The sequence below is a fragment of the Aedes aegypti genome, chromosome 2 (genome assembly GCF_002204515.2).
Source record: "Aedes aegypti strain LVP_AGWG chromosome 2, AaegL5.0 Primary Assembly, whole genome shotgun sequence".
Classification (NCBI taxonomy): Eukaryota; Metazoa; Arthropoda; class Insecta; order Diptera; family Culicidae; genus Aedes; species Aedes aegypti.
The window spans coordinates 337,164,399-337,186,485 of NC_035108.1; the positions used below are offsets into that span (position 1 = coordinate 337,164,399).

General features: G+C 35.5%; 1 protein-coding gene across 2 annotated transcripts in view; it reads left to right on the plus strand.

Annotated features, from left to right (window-relative positions):
* The first annotated feature begins 15,872 nt into the window (after positions 1–15,872).
* Positions 15,873–22,087, plus strand: part of LOC5576443 (calcium-independent phospholipase A2-gamma) — a 31,818-nt gene continuing 25,603 nt past the window's right edge. Inside the window, exons 1-3 of one of the 2 annotated variants that reach the window (XM_021846053.1) lie at positions 15,873–16,600; positions 16,783–16,868; positions 17,012–17,200. In XM_021846053.1, coding sequence (XP_021701745.1) covers positions 16,579–16,600; positions 16,783–16,868; positions 17,012–17,200 — 297 coding nt within the window. In that variant the 5' untranslated portion in view covers positions 15,873–16,578. The remainder of the gene's footprint in view (positions 16,601–16,782; positions 16,869–17,011; positions 17,201–22,087) is intronic. The other variant, XM_021846054.1, reaches the window with a different exon arrangement.

Sequence of the window (22,087 nt, forward strand, 5' to 3'; positions counted from 1 at the left end):
ACAAATAATATTAAAGGTGACCGCACCTGTTCGACATTCTAATTAGCTTGTTGCCTTGTTTTCTACGTTGAGATAAAGGGAGCGTTGTCTTTGTGTATCGTTGTGTATCGTATGGGAGTTGACGAGTAAGCTTCAAAAAAAAAAAAAAGATATGGGTCTTGGACGATGCTAAATGATAAGTTTAATTTTGAAGGTATCCAAATAACATGTTTTGCGTTGCGTGGTACTGAACTTTAGTACAGTGTTTTCCTCTTTGAAGCTGCGGCCCCATCAAAATTCTACAAACATCCTGTAAATTTCTGAATGCTTGCAAAGTTCGCAGAAACGAGGATTTTGACCGAATTACGGAGGAATTCATTATTATTTATTACTAGTGGCCCCGGCAAACTTTGTCTTGCCATCAAGTAGGCTGTTGAAAAACGCCATGATACGTCCCGTGCAAAATGACACTCCCGTCCACTCCCTTTTTCCCGACATTCCCGTTCAATATCCTTTGCATTTTATATACACAAACACGTCGGAACCCTTGACGAACAAAATTGAGAAAGAATCATTCAAATCCGTTGACCCGTTCGTAAGCCATTTCGTGACATACAAACACCATTCCATTTTTATTTATATATAATATATATATATATATATATATATATATATATATATATATATATATATATATATATATATATATATATATATATATATATATATATATATATATATATATATATATATATATATATATATATATATATATATATATATATATATATATATATATATATATATATATATATATATATATATATATATATATATATATATATATATATATATATATATATATATATATATATATATATATATATATATATATATATATATATATATATATATATATATAGATAGATAGATAGATAGATTATTTATCAACGAGACTTCCAGCTGATTCATCTCGGTTGACGAATATTGCACGCTAGAGGTACTTAAAGGGTATTCTCTAGTCTTGTACAGAGTTTAGTATTACACAAAAATTTATAACAATGCTGGCATTCATATTAGGTGAAAGGATATTGAGGTAGAAGATTAGGGAGAATATGTTTGGATTGGAGGTGTTATCAAAATTTCACATATGGCCAAATAGGGAATCACTATGGCCATAACTGGTACACATTCCCTAGTAGTTTTCCGTTTGATGTTCCATTTTCATGCCTAGGGTCGATAACCGTCATGAAGTTGCTATTTTCGTCATTGCCTCGCGAAGTGTCCCAGTGGAGTTAGGTAGTTTGAACGCTGTTTGGGAAATAATTTAAGGAGCGTGGAGGAAGAAAAATATCACAATATTTATTAAAGTAATAAAATCAACGCAAAATTATCGTTCTATTGAGTGACTACCAAATATAACTCTAATATTGCAATACAGAACGGTCGAAACAGAGAAAATCGCTATAAAAGTTAAATCTCACATGTAAATTGGAAGGGACTATTGGAAATGTCGTTACAGAAAGATTTGTCGCAATAAAAGTCGTCGTTATAACAAGCTTTGACTGTATTCACTAGGGAAGTCTACTGAATCGTCGGGTGTTTCATTTCTACGTGTAATTGCAGGGCTTAGGGAAATTTACTCCTATCGACGTTTGGCCTTCTAACACAAAATGTTAAAAGGCCAAACGTCGAAAGGAGTAAATTTCCCTAAGCCCTGTACATTTTGGAACTGAAAGTTTTGTCACCTAACTCTGTACTGCCCATAACTGTATATTTGTAACATTCGATAAAAGTAGGCATTGAGTATATCGAATACCAAGTGTGCATTTTATAGCAGTATGGGAAGAAACTGATATTTCTAAATACAACCCAACTTCTTTTTACGACCGTTATCGGGGAGTCGTAAAACGAATCGTTCGTTATAAATCAGGGTTATAATTATGTTTTTGAAAAATGCAACGTCTAGATGTGGTAATACTGATCCGAGATATTCGGCTAAGTTGAAGCATGGATTGAGAACTTTCCAAAATGACCATTCAAGTTTTCATATTCTGGTAATAGATGGCAACACTGCTCGATTGTTATCATTCTATACAGTGTTATGCATTCTATACAGTCGACTGAAGAACACACATGTTCATGGGCTGGCAACACTGTTCAAGAAGAATTAAGAAAAGATCAAAGCCATAAAGCTTGAGTGGAATAAAAAAATAGAATGTTTAGCACCATAACAAAACTCTTCAAATGTAATCCAGATTTTCATGAAGGGTTCAAAATGTTGTCGTAGTTGGTAACACTGCTTAAGTAAAATTCCGCCACCAGGCAGTGCTAGTGTGCAGAAAACTTGTGTTTTGCGGATATCTCAGAATCCTGACCACTTAGAATGAAGGCGTCTTCGGGAAAAAAATGTTTATTCTAGCCAAGAGATTCGAGATTTTGCCGCAAGGTGGCGCAAGTGAGCAGAGGGATTCCACGGAGGCATGCAAGTCGATTCTGATCGACCATTTCAAAAATATCTGAAACTTTGCACAGTTTTTCAGTTCCATCTAAATCGTCATTTTCCGATATCAAATCTTCAAGTTGAGTCACGACTAACTTTTCAAAAGGGTGTATGTGAAAATGGTTCAAAAATATTCAAAAAGCTGCACAGCAAAAACGGTTCGTTCGATTGTTAGACAACTAAAGAAACAAAGTTAGACAACTAAATAAAGATTCAAAAAAAAATACACACTGTAAAAAAAAATTTTTTTTTTGCATTAAAAAACATCATTTTTGTCACAAAAACTCAAATATCTCAAAACCCTATCGGAATACCAACGTAATTTTTTGAGGGAAAACGGTCCATTATATTAGCTATCTACCATAAAAATTTGGTGATGGTAAGCCAATAAACAAAAAAGTTATGACATTTCAAATATTTCACAAATTTGACACTTAGTGAATTTTTTTTTTTCATTGTTAATTTTTTTTAAGACCGCAGTTTGTTGCTGATTTTTTTTGTTAAGGGTACCACATGAGGTTAACAAGTTGTTTTCATGATATTTTATTTAATTATTCATAACTATTATAGCATCTATTAGAAAGTTAGACGCGATCCAGTGTTGTGATCTAAAGTCTTGATAGTGTCATATTTTTTATTGTACGTAACTGAAGAAAAATTCTCTCAATAGTGTTGAAACCTTTTGATAAAAGAAACCTATAAGAAATCTAATATTGAAGACAAAAGCTACAAAAAAAGTTTTCTATACAGGTATACGACTAGTTTACCTGCAAAAAGTTTACCTCGTAGAGAACAAGGCGGGTCTATACCCAGGTGATCTAGTATACGTAAAGCAGGTCGGTTTTCTCGGCGCTGGTTTTCTCCACAAAGTTAAAATCTGATTACACCTGACCCGCCTTGGTAGAGAATAGACTTTGTTAATCATATTTGGGAGAAAGCGGGTAACTTCAACAACATCAAAAACATGATAGGTACATACCATGAACATACTCACGAAAAAGCTAAAAATATACTACCACTATGGTTATAAAAGATTTAATTGTAAAATTTTTCTTCAGTCAAGCAAACGACACCAAACTAGTCAGTAAAAACTTAAAAGTGATTTTGTTTATTAAAATCTAACGAGCAACATGAGTAGTCGCTTTGTCAACTGTTGCAGGCCGTTTGCAGAAAAAAAAGTGTTCGAAAGAGCTACGAAATCTCACCGAAAGCACCATAGATAAACTGAAAGCGGCTGGTTATGCTCCAATGTCTACATTGAATACAAATTTACGCATTTGTACGTCCTGCCGTTTAAACGTTGACAAACGGGCAATCTGTACATAATCGGTGGATCAGGTTGCAGGAAGTTCGAAAACAACAACAACAACTGAGGAATTACTAGATGCACCGACAACAACTGAGGAGTTACCAGAAGTACCAAGTGCAGATAGTCTTGCCACGGTACCATCTGTTTCAAAAAATCAATCAGAAGATGAGTGCATCCAGAAGGTCAACATCGAACGCTTCAACGAAGGGATAGCTGGAATAAAAGTGACTCCGATTAAATGGACGAAGATGGGTTACGTCAATTATCCCGAGAAAAAATACCGTGAAATCAACGAAGCTGTACGAAGAAACCTCTTCAAATTAGGATCTGAGGATGTGGAAAATACAGACTACGATGAGGTAATTATGAATATGAAGGAAAAGTTCTCGAATCTAGCCACGACAAGGAAAGAAAAATTATTGATTTTGTCGATGCTGCCAAGCTCGTGGTCTATTCAAGACGCCATTGATGAGTTCAAAACCAATAGAAATACAGCAAAAGAGGCAAAACAATTCAAAAATAACTGTCTTGCAACCAAGAATGCTAGGTCGAGTACTTCATTAACAGACGAGACAAAAGAAAAAATAATTCAATATTTTGAAGACGATGAAGTAAGTAGAGCTATGCCTGGCCAAAAAGATTATGTATCTGTAAAAAAAGATGGAAAGCGTCAAGCAATCCAAAAACGATTAATGATGACTACTTTGAAAGAAGCGTATACACGCTTCAAGGAAATTAACGAAAATATTAAGGTAGGTTTTTCCTCATTTGCAAGCCTTCGTCCAAGGCATTGCAAGCTTCTATCCAATTCAGGAACACATAATGTTTGTGTGTGCACAACACACGAAAATATTAACCTAATCTTACATAGTTTGAAAAGAATCAATTTATCAAAGGATATTAAAATGTTAACTGGTAGTCTTTTGTGTGAAAATACAACATCAAATTGCTATCTACGATCTTGTTCGGATTGTCCAGATTCTTCATCATTGGAAAATACTTTATTCGCTGAGTTTGAAGAAAATTATATTGATCAGTTATCATTTGAGCAATGGGTGACCACGGATAGGTGTGACCTAGAAACTATTGTAAAACCTGTAGATGAGTTTATGTCATTTTTTTGCTTGAAATTAGAAAGTTTAATTCCTCACAACTTTATTAAAACAGAGCAATCCCGCTTTTTAAAAAATACGAAAAATACATTACAAGGTGGTGAATTATTAGTCATTTGTGATTTTTCTGAAAACTATAGCTTTGTATTGCAAGATGAAGTGCAGTCCCATCACTGGAACGTACAACAAGCTACAATTCATCCATTCGTTATTTATTTCAATGGAAGTACGCAAATGGAACATTTTAGTTTTATTGTAATTTCCGAAGATTTAAGACACGACTCAGTATCTGTAAATTTGTTCATTGCCAAAATGATTAACTTTTTACGCGTTGATAAGGATAAAGAAATCAGAAAGATATATTTCATGTCTGATGGAGCAGCATCGCAGTACAAAAACCGTAAGAATTTTTCGAGCCTATGTCAATTTAAATTAAAGTACGGAATTGATGCAGAATGGCATTTCTTTGCTACGTCACATGGCAAAGGTCCTTGTGATGCTATTGGAGGAACCATAAAGCGCATGGCCACAAGAGCAAGTTTAGCCAAAGAACGTGAGCATCCAATTAAAACTGCAAAAGAACTATTTGATTGGGCGAATCGCAGAAAAGAAGAAGATTTAACAAAATTATCATTTTGTTTTACTACTACTGAAGAGTACGAATTAACGGCATCAGAGCTCAGCGAGCAATATAATAACGCGAAAACGATCCAAGGAACCCAAAAATTTCACTGTTTCATTCCATTGTCAGAAAATAAAATTAAAGCAAAACTATACTCGAACTGTACTACATATACATAATATTTATACATATAATATACATAATACTAATGAATACATGAAAACGACTTGTTTAATTCACGCAAGGCCCTTAACAATAAAATCAGCAACAAACTGCGGTTCCCGTAATAATTTACACCGAAAAAAAAAATATTTTTCTACTAAATGTGAAAATTGTGACATGTTTGAAATGTCATAACTTTTTTGTTTATGTAAACCAATGACATTATGGTAGTAGATAGCTAATATAATGGACCGTTTTCCCTAAAAAAAATACGTTGGTATTCCGATAGGGTTTTGAGATATTTGAGTTTTTGTGTCAAAAATTATGTTTTTTAATGCAAAAAAAATTTTTTTTTTTACTGTGTGTATTTTTTTTGGAATCTTTATTTAGTTGTCTAACTTTGTTTCTTTAGTTGTCTAACAATCGAACGAACCGTTTTTGCTGTGCAGCTTTTTGAATATTTTTGAACCATTTTCACATACACCCTTTTGAAAAGTTAGTCGTGACTCAACTTGAAGATTTGATATCGGAAAATGACGATTTAGATGGAACTGGAAAACTGTGCAAAGTTTCAGCTCAATAGAAAAAAAATGAATTAAAAAATTTACCAAATTTTGGTGCTGTTGCTTGGAATCACTCAGCATGAAACTTTTATTTTGCAAATATCTTAGGTTCCTGACAACTTAGTAAAGTTAAGGGAGATTATTATTCGAGTAATTCAATTCAATAGATCGCCCCCAAACGGCACTAGTGAGGATGATTTTTTACTAAACATCTCTAACCTCTTGGATGGAACAAACAATTTTAACGAAGACGCCATCTTCCACGATATATGGGGCGGTCCATTAATTACGTAAGACAATTTTGGGTCCCTTTATGGTAAGATTTTTTGTATGAAAATTTAAAATAATTTGTATGGTGAGTAAGAAATCTCATAATCTCTTACATAATATATGGACGACCCCTATCTTCTAAATAAAAGATTCATGTTCACTAAACGGGAAAAAAATCTGTGGTAAAAACTACTATTTCAGCTGACTTTTTCTTCTTCTTCTTTCTGGCGTAACGTCCCCACTGGGACAGAGCCTGCTTCTGGTAGAAATTGCATTGACACTACATTACGAGGCTCATATATAATCTCAATGTAACTGTTCTGCGATTACAATTACCGTGACAATTACAATTACAATTATGTGACAACTTGTATTTTTAGAATTTTCCAGAACAATCTCACATATTTCAGTAAGTTGATCAAAAGTGTTTATCTTTTGATGACTGTCCACGGTATTAACTTGAAATTGACAACAATAACGAATGTGTCAAATATTTAGTCATAAGCAGTGTAGTTCTGTGTTTAACCATCCGAATAACATGAAATTTTAGCAGTGAACAAAATATAATGTAAAGTTTACAATTTTTGTTTGATTTTAATATTTTTATATATATGTCTTGCAGTTTTAGACGATTTCAAACTGACAATGAAAAAGTAAATAACACCAATGTAATACAACTCAAAATAGAAACATATGATAAAAATTTCTATTATTTTTTGTGTTAAGGCTGTTCTGGATTACACATTTTGGAATACAAATGCAACAAGATTTTTCTATTTTAGGTTCTAAGACAATAAAATTGTTAACATTTTATTTCAAATTTGTATCCGTCTAACGCTTTAAGGCATGTGTAAAAAATTCAAAATCCAATAAAAATGTATAAAATTTTACGGTTCAAATTTCAAACGAGTTTAAAAATCCAATCTGCCATACATTGTTTAAATTTTTTATGATAAAAATAGTGTTCTTTTTATTCTCGAGTTATTCCGACTTAGCTTAAAATTAGTATATCATCGTTGCCTCGGTACGATCTAAAATGGTCATTTCTTGATACTCCAGATGATCCAGAACATCCGTTAAAATGTACATATGCTGACAAATGACCCAAAGAGCTGAGTTTTCATAAATGCGTGGTTCCATCTTTCGGAAAATCTGGATCATCCATAGAAATGGACATATGGTACAATTGATCCACAGAGCTGTGATATTTTTCCAAAAAAATTGCATACGAGGTTTCAGAATCGTATCAATGTCTTTACTGTAGTCTGGTCTTGAATGGCAATTTTTTGGTCATTCGAAAGATCCGGAATATCCGAAAAAATGATTATTTCTTGAACATTTGTTTTGAGAGCTGCGATTTTCTAAATGGATTTTTTTCTTCTTACTTTTATTTAGTAGGCTTTAGCGCCGTCAGACATAATGGAGTCGAATTCATTGGAATTAATTTACAAATTCATATTGCTTTGAGGAACTGTAAAACTTGCGGCTTGGTCGAGGACTTTTAAAAGACTTGTAGTGATGTTCACAAGGTTGTTCCATCATTGCCTCCGTAATATCTCGAACGTTTTTTGGTTCTCTGAAAGATCCGGAACATCCGTAAAATGAAAATATGCTGAAAATTGACCTACAGAGCTGCAATTTCTATCAAATAATTTGAATATATGATTTCAGAATCGGGTCAATGTGATTGCCATCTTCTCGTGAAGAATGATCACGTTGTGGTCCTCCGGAAGATCCAAAACATCCGTAAAAGTGGACAATTCTTGAAAGTTGACATAGAGAGCTGTAATTTATTCCAAACAATTTGCATTCGTTGGTTTAGAATTGTACCAATGTCAATGCCATCGCCAGATCGTTAATGCCCACTGTGTTGGAAAAGTTGAAATTTCCTGAAAATTGACCTGAAGAGTCGCCAAACAACCTGCAGTGATGAGCTACGAGTAGTTATACCATCGTTGTCTCTGTAAGATTTTGAATGGTCATTAATTGCAACTTTGTGCGCTACTCCAGAAAATCCGAAACATTCCTAAAAATAGACATATCCTGTCAATCAACCTAAAGAACAAACAATCTGCATTCGTGGTCAGGGATTGAATCCTGAGAAAATTGAGAGAATCTCTCACGTATCGCTCTCTGTAACTATCATAATATGCAGCACATTATGAGAGACTGTTTATCGTACACTGCTACAACTTTGATCAGATCGGGGGGATAGCCGTGCATGATAAAACCCCTCTAAACAAGCTCAAATCCTGGGGGACACTATTGCTATCAGAAGTTTGGAGATTGTTTATCGTGCCAGTAAAGTAAAACACCTTTCCCCAACGGTAAACAAGCGAGAAAAATGAGATTTCATCATAGCTCTCTCTTTGTGGCTCTCGTTAGTTGTTCCTATTTATCAGACTTGTTACAACTTGCGATACGTTGCTGATCACAGACCGCGACAGATGGGATGTTTTTCTTCGCTTGCTTTGTTCGTGCTTCAAAATCAAATGAGAGCGAATTCTGCAATGCCTGTTCGTGGTTTAAAAATCGTATCAATGTTATTGCCATTCTTAATAGTCACTGTAAGGTCCTGCAAAAAAAACTGATACGTTTGTGTTGCATAAGAGATTGTTAATTTTCATCTAACGTTTTACATCAGTGCATTTAAATTTGATCTAGATCACGGATCTAGATGTAAGAAGTTTTTCCCTCAGTTTTGCACCATGATTGGTCCGTATCAAATGCACATTATTTGTTCATGTTTTAATAATAAAGTAATTTACGGTTCGAAGTAAATCGCGTCGTTTCCATTATATCCGGGAAATTCCCACGTACAGTCACCCCACAGTTATGGGTCAACTAAGGGTCATTTTTCAGAACAATAGAGACCAGCAATTTCTTCTAAAAAAGTGCATTCTTGGTTTCAGAATAGTATCAATGTCGTCACCGCCGTCTGGTTTTGAATGGCCACCTTGGGATCTTCCTGAAGGTCAGGAAAATCCGCCTGGAAGAAATCGCAGCTTTGTGGGTCAATTGTCAGCATTTCTCGGAGAAACAAGAAATGGTCATTCTAGATCATTACGAGGCAACGATGGTAAGTTAAAGCCCATAATTGAAAGTCATTTGAAAAAAAAAACTCTCTAGGTCAGGATATGTCCAATTTTACGGATGTTTCGGAGAGCCATAAAGTGACCTTGACCGCAATCGGTTGCCCCACGCTATCACAATATTACTCAAGGATACATAATTTCCGTTGCCGAAGTTGATTGATTTTTACCCGACCTGTCCCAGGAGGACACTGGAATAACTCCGGCCTTCGAGAATAAATTGGTCCACTCGTGCCAGCATATGGAACTAGAAGCCTTTGAATTGCATGTAGTAAAAACCGCATCTAAATCAGTTGAATTGAACGTTGGCAATAACAATTGAAAAACAAAAAGATACGGGTTAAAAGGCATGGACGAGTTTGTTGCCGGATACATGGCCAGGAATGTAGTGTACACCTTTCATTCTACCAGTGATTTTTGATTGAAGTATGTTTTAAGTCTTGCGATCTCATATGTAACATTTTTGAACCACAATGATCTATTGACCCTTTGACATGTTCAAATATATAAGGGCGAAACTCTTAGTATGCGATCCTAGGTTAAAATGTCAATTTTTATATAGGAGAACTTACATACTCTCGACAGTCTAAGCCGATGTCGCGCTTCTTTTGTAATTTTCGATTCACACCGATAGATCTGCTAAAATATTTTTGGAAACGTTTTTACAACGCTGCGAACATCTCTTGTCAGTGTGACTATTGTCGGCAGCCTCATTCTCTTCGGCAAATTTCCCATAACAACTGCAGGCGAATCTGTTCGGCAGCTCCAAATCGGTCGGTTATTTGAATTGATGACATCTCTGGCGAAATTGTTTGTTCCGTCTCGGAAATCTCGTCAGCGGGAAGTTGGCAGAACAAACAATCATCTGAATGTTTTCATTGGTGTGTTTTGGTAGAAAAATACTGTGTATTTGGCGTTTGAAATTTGGTTGCCGATAATAGTCGCATGGTGCCGAAGCCGTAAGTCTCCCTATGTGATATATGGGCACATTGCCTTATGTGAAACATAATAAACACTGTTTTAGCTAATTAAGCATAAATATAAGCATTGATGACCGTACAATTTGTAGTTGCTATTCCGTGATTGATCAGAATAATCGAAATTGCACAAGGAACCAAGAGATGTAGCTCCATCTTCAATGTAACCATTCGAGAACTCCATACATTCAAAAGTCAATAACGACGCCGGCCACGTCGTTACGGTCATCGGGGAAGGGAGGGAAGGTTAGGTTGACATCCATTGTTACTAGAGACCGACATCACCTCTGCATCTCCATGGTTGTCACGAGAAGGAGTTTAGTTAGTGGGGAGGGATTATAGTTGCATGATCAGGATTCACCTTGGTAAGTGATGAGATTCATACAAATGCAGTTCAAAAAATCACCTATCAGTACTCTAAAGACAACGTGAACATACGGTGAGTCGACACTTACTGCCTCGATGCATCTTCACCTGTTTCTTGGGCTTTAACGAAGCACTGCCCAGCAGAACGCGTGCAAAATAAACCCTTTTATTTACGCTATGGACACTTTTTTACAAAAACTGCACCAGCCATTTCACTAGCCGAATCTAATAATTTGCGGAGACGACAAAAACGTGACAGATCAATTCTCAACACATCCGTTCACACACTCAGCCTACTGCGATCTACAAATAAACACTGTTTCAGCTAATTCACGAAGAAAAAACACCCTAGTTTGAAACAATCAAAATGTTTGTTGAATTTCAAACTGCAAATTTTGTTATTTTCAATCCAAAATGTGTTGTTCCAAATTCCTTGTTTTGTTTAAAACTAATTTGTTTATTGGGTGGTTTCAATATGAAATCTTGTGTCGTTATAATGTGAATAATTGTTGTTTCAAACTAAACTTTTAGATTGTTTCTACAAACGGCTGGTTTGATTTTACTAAAAATAAGGTTATTTGTTTCTCTAGGTGTCAAAATAGAATAATGGGTTGGTTCAACCAAAATTGCATGTTGAATCATACTAAGATTTCATTTGGATTAGAAACAACCAAAATTTCTGTTTGTAACTAACCAACTTCATGTGTTGTTTCTGCGAAGCAAAACTGGTCAACTCATTTGTGTTAAGTAACTGCAATTTGTTCCCAGTGATAAGCATTTTAACTGGAGTTGCTTGTGAAGGTAATTTGAGTGATTATTTATTCTATACTTTGTTCATTCAATACTTTTGTTGCTTTTTTCCAGATCCTATTACGAACGAGAAATGCTGCGGCTAACCCCTCATTTTTCTGTTGAATTCCGAAGCAGAATGGTAAAACAGATTTTGCAGATAAAAACATTTAGTTAAATATCATTTCAGATAGGAGAAAGTATGCGTCATGGTCGAAAATTTTCAGAAGAAAAGGGTGTGCAGCTTTCGATAGCAAGAGCCTGGTGTTTCACGAATTATGATAATAATTATCTTAGAAGACATCTATTTAACGAAACCTAAATAAATAACATAATATACCTCATAAAATATGTTTGTTTTCATCAATATTAATAATCAAAACATGAAACACAGATCAGCACCTCATCAAAACCAAAAAATAGGTTAAATCAACTAGCAAATTTGTTTATTTTGAATTGATTCTTGTTTAAATCAAACCACTGTTCTTAGTTTGAAACAACCAACAATATTGGTTGTTTCAAGAACTGTCAACATTTTTTGGTTGTTTCAGACTAAGATTTTGTTGAAATTATCTAGAATGTATTGGTACGAACAACATGAAATCTTAGTTTGTTTCAAACGGTGCATTTAGTTGATTCAAATCATAATTTTGTTTGTACATATTTCAAACCAAAGTTTTGTTTGAAATAAACTGATGATTGGTTGTAATTACTAATTATTTTTCTCCGTGTTGGAGGTAAAGCATATCTAGACACACGAAGTACTATAAGAAGGTGATATTGCTGTTTGCATTTGGGATGCAAATCTAGACTAAACGTTCACCAAATGCGGTAACACAAAACAATCAAAGGACACCTAGCAACGATCAAATAAATCACCGCCGCCCTAGCAAGAAAAATCTATCTTTGACATCGCATTTCTTGTGAAAAATCTTACCGCGTTTGGTGCTCCCGCATTTGATATTTGCATTTCAAATGCACACAGCAATATATTCCGAAAACTGACAGCTACTTGACGAGGTCATTGCTATCCATCTCGAACAAATTTTTGAAAAAAAATGTTATCTAGTGATCCGGATGGTATATGGTACGATAAGAGTTAACAAGTAAAGAGCCTGCCTTGTTAATTTTTTTGCCGTGATCTAGACATTTTAGACGATGGTTGTCATTTGAGGTTTTGTTTAGTAACTCCGGTATTGATTCCGCAATCAAAATTAATATATATTTAGGAAAATAAATCAATCTCATCAATTATCATAAGAATACTTTCAGGATCTTAAGAATCGTTCCAGGATTCTCATCGGAATCCTACCAGTATTATTACCTGGAACTGTCCAGAATTTTCATCAGAAGCCTTCTAGGGGTCTCATTATAAACCTTCTTTCCGGGATTCTTGTTTACTTTCCTTCAGGAAACCTTTCAGGATTATCACAAGAACCCTTCCAGTTTATCAGGAATTTCGGCAATAAAACATATTCCGAAGTCATAAAATGAAACCTTGTTACTTAACCAGAGTTTTAGGCATTGTTATCGACCTATTCAAAATACTCGGATCTTTACAAAGCAGTTGCATTTAGTATTTATCATGACAAAAATTTCCTAATAATTTGCATTGATATGCCACAAGATTCTTCTTCTTGCATTAACGTCCCCACTGGAACAGAGCCGGCTACTCATCTTAGTGTTCTTGTGAGTATTTCCACGGTTATTAACTGAGATCACAAAGTTTCCTTTTGCGCATCAGTATGTCATGAGACAGCCACGACGATACTCTATGCCCAGGAAAGTCAAGGAAATTTCCATTACGAAAAGATCCTGGACCGACCGGGAATTGAATCCAGACACCTTCAGCATGATTGTACTTTGAAGTCGCGGACTTTAACCACTCGGCTAAGGAAGGCCCCACAAGATTATTGGTCCCTAATATATTATTACGGTAATAATATTTATTTATTTATTTACTTATTTATTCACCATCTTCGACTTTGTCGTACAGACTGATTTCCTAAAAACTATATTATTCTATGCTTCTTATTCTAAGTTTGAACATATCTTTCGAGAGGTTAAAATCAAATGCGTTGCTTACATCGTTAAATGATCTTAAACACGAGTTTAAAGAATTATTTGAACCATAGTTCGTTCTGTGGAAAGGGACAGCAAACATTAATGTATTTCGGAAGCGTCGAGGTGGTGTGTTCCACGGAATCAGCTGGATAAGTTCCGGACTATCTACGTTACCTGTTATAAGGTCAAAGATTAATAGTCTTTGCAATTTGGTACGACGGGCTGAGAGAGTTTCTAGGTTGATCAGTTTGCAACGATCAGGGTAGCAGGGAAGATTTTGAGGATCATTCCATGGTAATTGTCGCAGAGCGAAACTCAAAAAATGTTTCAGGACACGCTCGATGATCAATGTATGCGTTGCATAATAAGGTGACCAAACTGGTGTGGCATACTCTAAAATGCTGCGAGCTAGTGAACAGAACAACGTCTTCAGGCAGTACACATCGTTAAATCCAGATGCATGCCGACGTATAAAGCCCAGCACCGTGAATGCCTTGGCAACTATGATGTTGATGTGTTCATTGAACCGGAGCTTCGAGTCAATGGACCGATGCACGAGTTCACTATCTGACGTTTGAGCGGTGCCGTGTTATTTACGTGACCATGGCAACGAGTGAATTCGGCACCGCTCAAACGTCAAATTAGTGAACTCGTGCATGTACCCATGGACCGATGCACAAGTTCACTAATTTGACGTTTGAGCGGTGCCGAATTCACGGGTTGCCATGGTCCCATAAATAACACGGCACCGCTAAAACGTCAAATAGTGAACCCGTGCATAGGTCCATAGTGACCCCCAAATCACATATTGAGTTTACTCGTTCAAGTGGATTTAAACCCATACAATATTCATGGTGAATCACGTTACTGCGGCGAGCGTAAGATATAACCTTACATTTCTTCTCATTGACACGCATGCCATTGTCACCACACCAAACTAACAATAGATCAATATCAGCTTGAATATCGAAACAGTCAGCTGGAGAAGCTATGGTTCGGAAAAATTTTAGGTCTTCGGCAAAGGATAGTTTGGAACAAGAGATCAGTTCGCTCAGGTCATTAATGTAAATAATGAAAATAAGTGGTCCAAGTACGCTACCTTGCGGTACTCCGGATGGAATGCTAAAGTATCTTGATCTAATCGAGTTCACTTTTACAAAAGCGCTACGTCCAGAGAGGTATGAGTACAGCCACTTTGTAAACCAGTCGGGGAAACTTAGATGCTTCATTTTATCGATGATCAGATTGTGCGGTACTGTGTCGAAAGCTTTCGCAAAATCCACATGAACTGCGTCGACTTGGTTTTTGGTTTCCATGCCTCGGGATATTTCTGACACATAGCACATCAGGTTTGTTGTCGTTGATCTGTTCTTCATAAAGCCATGCTGATTAATTGAGATATACGGAGCAGCAGCACTATACAGAACTTCGTGAATCATTTTTTCGAACACCTTGCTAAGACTGCACAGGATAGATACACCACGATAGTTGGAGACACAGTTGAGATTCCCGGATTTGTGGATATAGATATGTAGATTTGTGGAGATATGAATTGAAATTCCGCAACCAATTAATGTTGTGCAGAAATTGAGAGCCGAAATAAATTTACGACATAGTCTATTGTTTGTTGATCACGTTCGGTAGATAGTTTATATCGATTGGCCGGACAGAACGGTTGTCTGTTCGCGCCAATAAACGATTGAAGTGGATCGTTAGTTTTTTTACAATGCTATATCCGAAAACTGCAGTTCTGGCTAATTTGGTTTAATTCCCTTGAATCCGACTTTAATCGAGCTACTGAAATGGCACCTATATGTCCAGAATGTCAAAACTTCACCTCTAAGGCGGCATCCACAAATTACGTAACGCTCTAGGGGGAGGGGGGGAGTAGGCGCAAGCGTTACGACTCATACAAAAAACTGAAATTTTTCATACAAAAAGCGTTACGGAGGGGGGGGAGGGGGTCAAAAATTTCCAATTTTTGTGTTACGTAATAAATGGACGCCGCCTAATAGTTTTAATTTGCATTTTTCGGGTTTGGATGTTTTCTAATGATAAATTTCGTTCTTTTCAAACCAGTGCTTTACCCTGTTGCTGAAGAAAATTGCATATATCACAAGCCTTCTTGTGCAAAGTTTGGAGTTTTTCGGGGCCCAAATAAAGCTCAATGGATCACAATGGTTTAGAGATTGTCCCTCTTAATTTTGCACCCATAAATTGTGTAAAAATGTCGGGTTCTGTGAGGGAAAGCATTGCAAATTCTTGATATTACGTGACATCTTAATTCATTTTACCCTAACCTACCATTAGCTTGCCAGCACGATGCGGAGAATGGAGAAATTCAACCCATCATCTGGAGGGGTGGTGGCTAGCATATCAGCTGTGTATAGAGTCAGTGTAAACCGGACCGAAGGTTTTCCACGGTTTGTTTTGATTCTGGCGTCCGCTTACGATTCGCTTTCACTCACACTGGCGCGCGCGCAACTGAGTCCGATGAGGGTGTTTTATGCTTATGTTGAAATTTGGTGGTGGTCAAACATATGGCTCAGCTGGGAAGCGCGTATTGGTGAGCTCTGGCATCGTCGGCGTCAGGTCTTTCAATTTCAATGTCTGTCCTCAGACAGTCAGTGGCGTGATCCGAGCTATGTTGTGAGTCTTCTCTTTGTTATTATTACTGGTCAGAAATTTTCTTCGATTGCTAATAAACGGCTAAAAATAATGCTTTTTGTGTCGAATACTGAGCTACTCAAGTGCTGAAAGGTGGTAAAACATGAGCAGCTGGAAGTCAATTGGTTCGTTTCGTGGTAACAAACAGAAATCTCATGTTGAATCACTTCAAGGATTTTGGGTGGTACCAACAAACTCTTCTGCTTTGTGTGGTACCCCGTTTATTGAGATTTATGTTCAGATTCGATATGTTCGTGTGCAGAGTTTCTGATAGGGATATTGTGCTTTGTTGTCGTTCTGTAAACAGGGAGTAGACTGCCAATAGTTGCCAGTAGAATATTTCCTACAGTGGAGGCATGGAGTGTACCGGATCAACTTCCAAAGCAGCAAACGGTAAGTCAAGATGGATTTATCGATTTTTGGTTCCACCAAAAATTTCCTACATATTACATAATGTGCTATCCTTGTGAAATTGATTTTGAGCCACCGAAATGGCAATGACTGCTCTGAATTTATGTTCACCTTTCATTCCACAGCGTTCGAATCAGTCGCAGACGCGTCATGCGTTGATGGATTTACGCCGCAAGGCGATACCAGTTGAACGTCAGCGACAGGTTCTTCACGAGTTGGTGGACAAGTTGGAACGATCGCCAGATGAGAAGAAGTTTGCCATTCAGGAAGGGGCCATCGAATTGCTCAAAGAATTACAGTATGCACCGGATAAGGTAATTAGGGATAATATTTTCTTGCCCTTGGCAAAGGATTAGTATCGCCATAGTTTATTCAAAATCAGCCAATAAAATAATTCGAAACAGCAATAACATAGCGGGAAAAACAACTTAGCGTGTCTCGAAAAGTAAACTATGTTTCTCCAGTAAATATGGGGATGATGAATCCATTGCTGCTTTTAGAAATATATTAGCACGTCACAATTTGGTGCTACTGGTCGTCAAAGTTGTATGAAACTTTGATTTTTATGTTCAAATGAAACTTGAACTATGCTCAGCTATAGTTTAAATGTAAATATTCTCGAAGCTTTATTTATAGGACTTTTGGCTGACTTATTCCGCTGTACATACGAACAAATGCTTCCATGCGATCCTTTCATTATTAAATATTTGTATGCTTTGTTGGCAGTTATTGATCAAAACATTGTTTAATAAACTTTGTTGTATCCACAGTTTGAACACTACTAAATTTGCTTCAAAAGCATGTAAAAAGATTTAGAATCAGTTATAAGTGTTTATGAAGTTATGGTCAAAAAAAGATGATTTTATTTTAGTAAAAAGAGGAAAATTTGGAGAAAACTACTTTTAACCAGAGAGAGAGGAGACAGCTGGCTTCGACTGCGAGCTCTCAAAAGTCAAGGAAACCTGTCACCAACTGTCACTGGAAACCCGCACATTCGAAGGACAGAGCAGGTACACCAAAGATATGGAGACTTCACTGAAGGTCATATTTCATAACTTGAAAATTCGCCTTCAAGTCGCTTGTGCTACGTCTAAATCTTAATAATTTTGGCTCGAAATTTAAGGTTTCCCTTTTCATGTGATTCGAATTTATAAGAGCAAACGACTTCTTGGTTTGGAGAACTTTCGAAAAATATCATTTTCAAGCTGTAATGCATTAGGATCTGTAGAACTCGTGAAAGTCGGGTAACCAATATAATTTGGATCTCTATATATTTTGGATCAATTGAACCTTTTACCAATTCCAATTTCCAGTTTAAATCAAAACACTACGCAGTTCGCATGTCTTTTGGATAGATAGAATTATTTTACACGCAAACGGTTGATGCGTATGAACAATGCAACCGGTACAACACGCTACACACATAAATTGAAGCCGTCGGATTTTTTTTGTCAAATGTACACGAAAATGTAGGGGGGTCTGTAGCCTTGAGGTTACGCTTTCGCTGCATAAGCGGAAGGTCATGGGTTCGATTCCCAGCCCCTCCACAAAAAACCCGTCCAGCCACCAGAAGACGCCTCACGGAGGACCGTGCTTTGGGGAGCACATTCATCCTCCATCCATAACTTTCTACGCAAAAAGCGTAAAATTTCTTTGGTTATTGATCGATTGATTGAAATACGCGCACATTGTTTTTGCTCCTCACCACTACTTCGATCCTCGATTAAATTCTGAGTGTTCTCCCAAAATTTGGATACTTCAATACGGTGTTTGGCAAATTTGTAACTAGCAAATGTATCTAACAGTATTAGCTAGAATCGAGTGATCGGCATGGAGGAAAAACGATATTTTGAACCAAGAATTCATTTCTCTACCTTCTCATTAAGGGTAACGCTCAGACGAAAGTGCGCACGTAACTTATCTCACATAGAATGTTTTGCCACAGATACCACAAATAAAAGTATTATTTCAGGATTTTTTGCAGGGAAATTTCAACAGGGATTCCACTAGCGATTTCGCCAACAATTTCTGAAGGAGTTTTTACGCGGAATACCTCCAGTGATCCCACATAAATCCTCCTGTAAAATCTTTACTAAGTTTTACCCGGGAATTTTGCAAGGATTTCTCAGGGAACTTTTCCAAAAACTATTGCAGAGAATACTGTAAGGATTCCTCCAGATATTTCACCTGATACCTCCAGAAATTCTCCAAGAGATTCCTCTAAGGATTTCTCCAGGATCTCTACAGAGATTTTTACAGAGATATATTCAGGGCTTTTTCCAGGTTACATACACTACGACAATTTCTTCAAGGATTACTTCAAATATTTAAGCATAGGCATTGATGACCGCACAATTCGTAGTTACTACTCCGCGATTGACCGGAATAATCAAAATTAATTGTATAGGGAACCAACAGATGCAGCTTGGGAGTTGCTTATATCTTCAATATACAATTTCTAGAACTCCAACTGTAGTAATGTAAATAATGGCGCCGGCAACGACCTTACGATCATCGGGGAAGGAAGGAAATGATAGTGTGACGTCCATTGCTGCTAGAGACCAAGATCACCTCTGCATCTCCTTGGTTTTCACAGGAAGGAGTATTGTTAGTGGGAGGTTCTAAAAGCTACATGATCAGGATTCACCTTAGTAAGTGATGCGATTCATGTAGCCTCAATTTGAAAAAGTTATTTAGGTATATGTGCGTCGACAATTTAACACTCCGGCGGCTGTGACCCAAAATCAGTAGGAACGGTATTTTTAACTCGCTATATCTCAGTGAGTTTTCATTCGATTTCTAATCTTTTTTCACGTACCAATTTTCCCAAGTATCAAGATTACTGCAAAATGTTGAGAACTCAAATTTGTACAGTATTATAATCTTGAGAACTAAAAAACCCGAGGCAAGTCTTAAAAAAATGCTGTTTTTTGATAATAACTTTCTTTTTATCGCGAAGATCTATACATATTTTTTGCTTAAAATGAGCACAATCTCATAAGACATTAGAAAATGAAAACTTTTTGGTAATTTATCTTAAAAAGAACCACACAATCTTCACAAATTTACGTATAATACAGATAAAATGCTTATTTTGTTTGAAACTTGAAATTTATCGCGATGACCAATACATATTATCACCTTAAAATGTACATATGTATATAGTGAACAACTCTCCAGAACAATGTTGTAAATTTATCTTTCAAGAAACTACAAAATATTCACTAAAATACGTATAATACAAAGAAAATACTCATTTTTGTTTGTAACTTGAAATTTCTCGAGATGACCAATAGATATTATCACTTTCAAATGTACATATGTATTTAATGAACAACATTCAAGAACAATTATGTAAGTTTGAAACTCAAGAAATTACACAATTTTCCCAAAACTACGTATAATACAGAGAAAATACTCATTTTTGTTTGTAACTTGAAATTTCTCGAGATGACCAATAGATATTATCACTTTCAAATGTACAAATGTATTTAATGAACAACATTCAAGAACAATTATGTAAGTTTGAAACTCAAGAAACTACACAATTTTCCCAAAACTACGTATAATACAGAGAAAATACTCATTTTGGTTTGTAACTTGAAATTTCTCGAGATGACCAATACATATCATCACCTTCAAATGTACATATGTATTTAGTGAGCAACTTTCCAGGACAATGTTGTAAATTTAACATTCATGAAACCACAAAATTTTCACTAAAATACGTATAATACAAAGAAAATACTCATTTTTGTTTGTAACTTGAAATTTCTCGAGATGACCAATAGATATTATCACTTTCAAATGTACATATGTATTTAATGAACAACATTCAAGAACAATTATGTAAGTTTGAAACTCAAGAAATTACACAATTTTCCCAAAACTACGTATAATACAGAGAAAATACTCATTTTTGTTTGAAACTTGAAATTTCTCGAGATGACCAATAGATATTATCACTTTCAAATGTACATATGTATTTAGTGAACAACATTCAAGAACGAAAATGTAAGTTTGAAACTCAAGAAACTACACAATTTTCCCAAAACTACGTATAATACAGAGAAAATACTCATTTTTGTTTGTAACTTGAAATTTCTCGAGATGACCAATACATATTATCACCTTCAAATGTACATATGTATTTAGTGAGCAACTTTCCAGGACAATGTTGTAAATTCAACATTCAATAAACTACAAAATTTTCACTAAAATACGTATTGTACAGAAAAAATACTTATTTTGTTTGTAACTTGAAATTTCTCGAGATGACCAATAGATATTATCACTTTCAAATGTACATATGTATTTAATGAACAACATTCAAGAACGAAAATGTAAGTTTGAAACTCAAGAAACTACACAATTTTCCCAAAACTACGTATAATACAGAGAAAATACTCATTTTTGTTTGAAACTTGAAATTTCTCGAGATGACCAATAGATATTATCACTTTCAAATGTACATATGTATTTAGTGAACAACATTCAAGAACGAAAATGTAAGTTTGAAACTCAAGAAACTACACAATTTTCCCAAAACTACGTATAATACAGAGAAAATACTCATTTTTGTTTGTAACTTGAAATTTCTCGAGATGACCAATACATATTATCACCTTCAAATGTACATATGTTTTTGGTGAGATACTTTCCAGCACAATGTTGTAAGTTTAACATTCAAGATACTACATTTTTTTTCTCAAAAATTCGTACAATACAAAAAAAACATACTCAGTTTTGTTTGTTAACATGCCTCATTTTTGTTTTGTTTACATGAAATTTCTCGCAATGACCTCCACATATTATCAAATTTTAATGTACATATGTAATAAGTGTATGTATTTAGCGTCATCAAGTTACGAAATATTGAGCAAGGGAGAAATGACTTGAATTTGTATTGATCATAGCGAGAAATTACAAGTTATAAACAAAACAATTTTTTTTCTCTGTATAATACGTAGTCTTGAAAAAATATTGTATGTTTTTGAAAGTTATACACACAACATATGTATCGGTCTCCAAAAAAAAATGTTTCGTTCCAGAGTATATTTTTCTGTATTTTACGTATGGATGTTGCAGTTTCTTGGAAGTTAAAATAATACCAATGTTATTGAAAGTCTTTTACTACATACCAATGTATTTTTGAAAAGTTTTTATCACACGCCAATTTTGAATTTGAAGGTGATATTATG